This window comes from Elephantulus edwardii, unplaced genomic scaffold (genome assembly GCF_000299155.1).
Source record: "Elephantulus edwardii isolate Elephantulus edwardi_28Jun2011 unplaced genomic scaffold, EleEdw1.0 scaffold00040, whole genome shotgun sequence".
In the NCBI taxonomy this organism is placed as follows: Eukaryota; Metazoa; Chordata; class Mammalia; order Macroscelidea; family Macroscelididae; genus Elephantulus; species Elephantulus edwardii.
The window spans coordinates 15,830,099-15,834,604 of NW_006399790.1; the positions used below are offsets into that span (position 1 = coordinate 15,830,099).

The 4,506-nt window shown below is 42.6% G+C and overlaps 1 protein-coding gene across 1 annotated transcript in view; it reads right to left on the reverse strand.

Moving 5' to 3' along the window:
- The window catches only part of SH2D1A (SH2 domain containing 1A), a 38,914-nt gene extending 34,838 nt beyond the window's left edge, over positions 1-4,076 (reverse strand). The window contains 1 exon segment of the mRNA XM_006885109.1: positions 3,908-4,076. Within this exon segment, the coding sequence (XP_006885171.1) occupies positions 3,908-4,050 (143 nt within the window). The 5' untranslated portion in view covers positions 4,051-4,076.
- Positions 4,077-4,506: the final 430 nt, after the last annotated feature.

Below are 4,506 nucleotides of genomic sequence, written 5' to 3' on the forward strand. Positions count from 1 at the left end.
TTGGGAAAGTCAGCTGTGATGGATCTCTCAAGAGTAGTGAAGAGCAACAATGTCAGGCTGGAGACTAAGATGCGCCTGATCTGGGCTATGTTGTTATTGTTATGTGCGGTCGAGTCGCTTGCGACTCATAGCGACCCTATGTACAACAGCCCTAAACCCTGCTCTATCCTGTGCCAATCTCACTGCCTCCGACACATCCATCCCGATTACATATACTTAGAAAAATTAATTGGAAGGAAAAAATTCTCATTTTCATGAAGATGAGTAATCCTATCAATATAATACTTTAGAGCTTTTTAGAATTAGTTTCAGTTTTCCAAAAATGAGCAGAAAAATGTTAAAGACCATATCTAAAGGTCATGACTAGAGGTTTCACAACTGGGAAAAAGAGTAAGTATAGTTTAAAAAACAAAACAAAACAAAACCCCACAAACCTCTGATGGCACTAAAAGTTAAGTGCTTGGCTACTAGCTGAAAAGCTGAAGGTTCAAACTCCTTGGAATGAAGTCCTTGTGATCTGTTCCTATAAAGATTACATCCTAGAAAACTCTATGCGGCTGTTCTCCACTGTCATATGAGGTAGCTGTAGTAAGAATGAACTCAATAGCACCCCACAACAATAGTAGTTTGAAAAACATATGCAATGGGTTATTTCTTCAAAAAGACAGAAATTAAAGCTCAATAAAAATCTTTTTGGACAATGATAACAAACAAAAATTTAATAAAAAAGCATCCCCAGTGCATTCTTCAATCAATGCATGTTAACTATGTCTTATTAGGCATGGATATGGCACCATTTAAATTATTCTTTCAACAGCATATAATACACATAAGTGTTTTGTTTTAAAATTAGTGTGTGATTTATTTCAAAGTAAAAAAAAAATATATTTCTTTGTTATTTATTCCAGTGTAGTACCAGAAAAAAGGGCATGAAATATTTATGCTTGTCAAAAGAGGCCTTGGGATATATGCCACATAAAAATGCAAACAGAAATATTCCATGCCTATGGTGACCTTAAGGAGGTCTGGCGGCTTTGTGGTAAGAAGGTACATTGCCAAACCAAAGGGACTCAGTTTCAATCCATCAGCTGCACTGTGGGAGAAAGATGGGTAGTCACCTCCTGTGTGATTTACAGTCTCTGAAAACCCACTGGAGGGTCAGCTATGAGTCTCTTTGGACACGATGGCACATAACAAAAATAAGGGGAAAGAATAAAATAACTAAGAGTGGAGAAAGAAAGCCTGGATTTAAAAAGATTGAGAAAGCCTGATCAAAGGCATTGTTTTGTATCACAGCAGAGTCTTCGACTGCAGACGCATGTATGCCTATCAAAAGACATACTGGGGAAGCTCAATTTGCCTACAAACTCAATTTTCTGCAACTTAATGAGAGATTTTCATGGACAAATAACAGTCACTTAAATTTGCATTCATACATGACTCATTTTGAGTAAAAATAAGGTCTAATAATTTCCTACCTGCCAAAGTTGATTCCTTTTGTAGCCCTGACCTATAAGGGCAAAAAGCTAACATTTCGTATTTTATTTAGATAGATCTTATGCAGATGGTAGGGCATGCATTATTGTTCTTGCTTTATAAATATGGACACTGAAGCCCAAACAATCTAGGTGACTTCCATAGGGCATGCATCCTGGACACTTGCCGTCAGTTCCAAACTCTTTGCTGAAATAATCCTGATGTTTGATCTATCCATTAATTTAAAAAATAGTTAACTGAGTACCTACTAGGCAGCAGGTTGTGTTCCCAATGCTGAAGACACAGCAGTGACCACAAAAATGTTCCTGTGACCTCCTAGCATTGCAAACAAACGTCAGAGCATTTTAAGCTCCTTGAAGAAAAATTAAGTGTATCAAAGATAGACCAAAATATGTGCTTTTTACAATAGGGTAGACAAAGAAGTCCTTTCTTTCGGATAAGAGAGTCGAACAAATATGTTACTTAATTATCTTTTTCGGCAGAAGGAAGAGCAAACACAGAAACCCTAAGAAGGGTTTAGCTATAGCCACACACTGCCTTCCTATTCTCTCTCCCTTGTCCAAGCTTCTTTTGTACCTTCTTTATTTTGGCTTTTCTGGAGTTAGGCCTACCATCCTCTTTGCCAGCCTTTTTAAGTCAGCCCCTTTTACTACCCACTCATTCTTCTACTTCCCCTTGATAAGATCTAGAGAACGTCAGTTCGCTTTCATTGGCCCTGCAACTGGAAAAGGCAATATTATAACCAAAACATAAAAGACTTGAGCCCAAGAGATCCAATAGCAGCCATGAACCACCCTTGAAATCTTCCTAATTGGCTATAGTGTGGCCAATTATTCCTAATGGCCAGAGAGTGGGAGTATTCTGATTAACTGAAAATTGCCACAAAGCGTGGATTGCCTGTTTTCAAAAAATTGATATACAAATATGAAAATCCTTGAACACCAGCCTCATTGTAGTCTCTCTTCACCGACCCAGTAGGTACTTTGAAATCTCACAGTCCGACATTTAGGTGTCGATGCAAGCGTATTTTCTCATTTTATTTCTGCCTAGGAACTACTTGGCATGTCTGGTGTTTTTCTGGATGCTTTCATCTTGCCATTGTAAAGTGCTATAGCGAAAATGTCCCCCAAGAGTCCTAAAAGACATTTAACTGAAAAGACAATAATAACAACAACAACAACACTGACTTTTTTTGTGAGAGCTCTAGTGGCATAGTCCATAGGGAGTTGCGCTACTAATCCAAGACTGCGTGTCTCTGGTGGTTCAAATCCACCAGTGGCTGCATGGGAGAGAGATGGACAATCTCCTCCAGGGTAATTTACAGCCTCAGAAACCCACTGAGGGGTCAGCTATAAGTCAGTTTTGACCCAACCACCATGCGTTTTGAGAGTTTTAATCTTATTGAACTATATGTCAGGTTCACTACCGAGTTTATTATATATGTCATGGTATGTAATCCTTATAGTTCTATGTGCCACTATTCTGAAAGCACGCGGGTTCTGATCCACCAGCTGCTCCATGAGAGAAGGGTGGGCATCTCCTCCCAAGAGATTAACTGCCTCTGAAAACCCACCAGAGGGTCAGCTATGGGTTGGTTCTGACTATACAGAACACAACAACAACAGTTCTATGATATCCATTTTATGGATGAAAATGCAAAGGGACTGGAAGGTTAACTTTCCAGAGGTCACAAACGCGGCACCTGACTAGCTCGGGTTCTATCTCAGAGCTTCCTGACTCTGGATCCTGGAGCAAAGGTACATCTGATTCAAAATGGAAATTTAGACTGAGACAGGCCGAAGAAAGGGCAAGGAAAGTTGAATCATAACAAGGGTGTTTTCCGAAGGTCTGCCCTTTCTGACTGTTATCAGTCCTGGCTTTTTTCCCCTAAGAGTCCTCTTTCTGGAGCTCCTAGCCTCCAACACAAGTCCTTCTAAATGAATGTAAATTAAGTAGATCCAGTTTACCATTTCTAATTAGCAAACATCCCCTTCCCCTTCTTGGTGATTCCCAGCAAAGAGGCAATGGCTTCTCAAAGCAATTTGGGGCCACTTTGGGGCCTTCCTCCTCCCTTTGAATTCAACAGGCTGCCCTTGAGATAACTTTTGCTATTAGGGAACAGTCCAAAAGCCAGGAACCTGGCTCTCTCTTGGAGTGATGGTAAATTCTAGGCCCTATTTCCATTCCCAAATGGACCTTCTCTACAGCTTCCCACAAAATACCCTGGGGAGGTCCTGCAATGCAGGGACATCAAATGCCAAAATCCCTAAGGAGCTATCTTGACCAATGTGTAATCCACCAGGGTGTGGGCCAAGCCGTACTCCAGTCATCGCCGCCCCCAGCCACAGTCCAAGCCCTTGGCAAAGTCCAAGCCTGGCGCCCAGCTAACCGCCACACACATCGTACTCACAGCACACACAGGCAGTACGCGCCTGGCAGGGTCTCACTGTCCCTCAGCAGATAGCTGCCATCCAGCCCGGTGGAGAGCAAGAGCTTTTCCCCAGTCTCGCGGCTGATTTTGCCGTGGTACACGGTCACCGCTTCCACTTCCATGGCCTGGTGGAACTCTCGGGCAAACCGAAGGAAGGCACAAGGGTGATGCCACCACTGCTGCAGGTGGGCACAAGGCAACCACCAGACTCCCAGCTCAGCCAGTTGTGCAAATAAAGAGAAGCACTCGAACAACAGGATGTTGTTGCAGTGCCCCAAAACCTCCTTCTCACACTTCAATTAAAACCAACTCAGCATTTTGATGACGTAGCTGTCCCCACCAGATTCGTCTCTCTTTCCCATACCCTGATGCTAGAGAGGGGGAGAAAGTTGGAAGAAAGTCCTGGCAAGACGATGTGGGCTGCACTTGCGATGCCAGCCTTTGCCCACTGTCACACAGCCAGGAAAGCTTGGCAGAGGTTGGGTTGGTTGGTTATTTTTTTTCTCTCTCTCTTGTCATCTTCTCAGGGGCCACCAGGCATGACTCAGCTTGACTAGCCCCTAAAAGGGTGGATGATA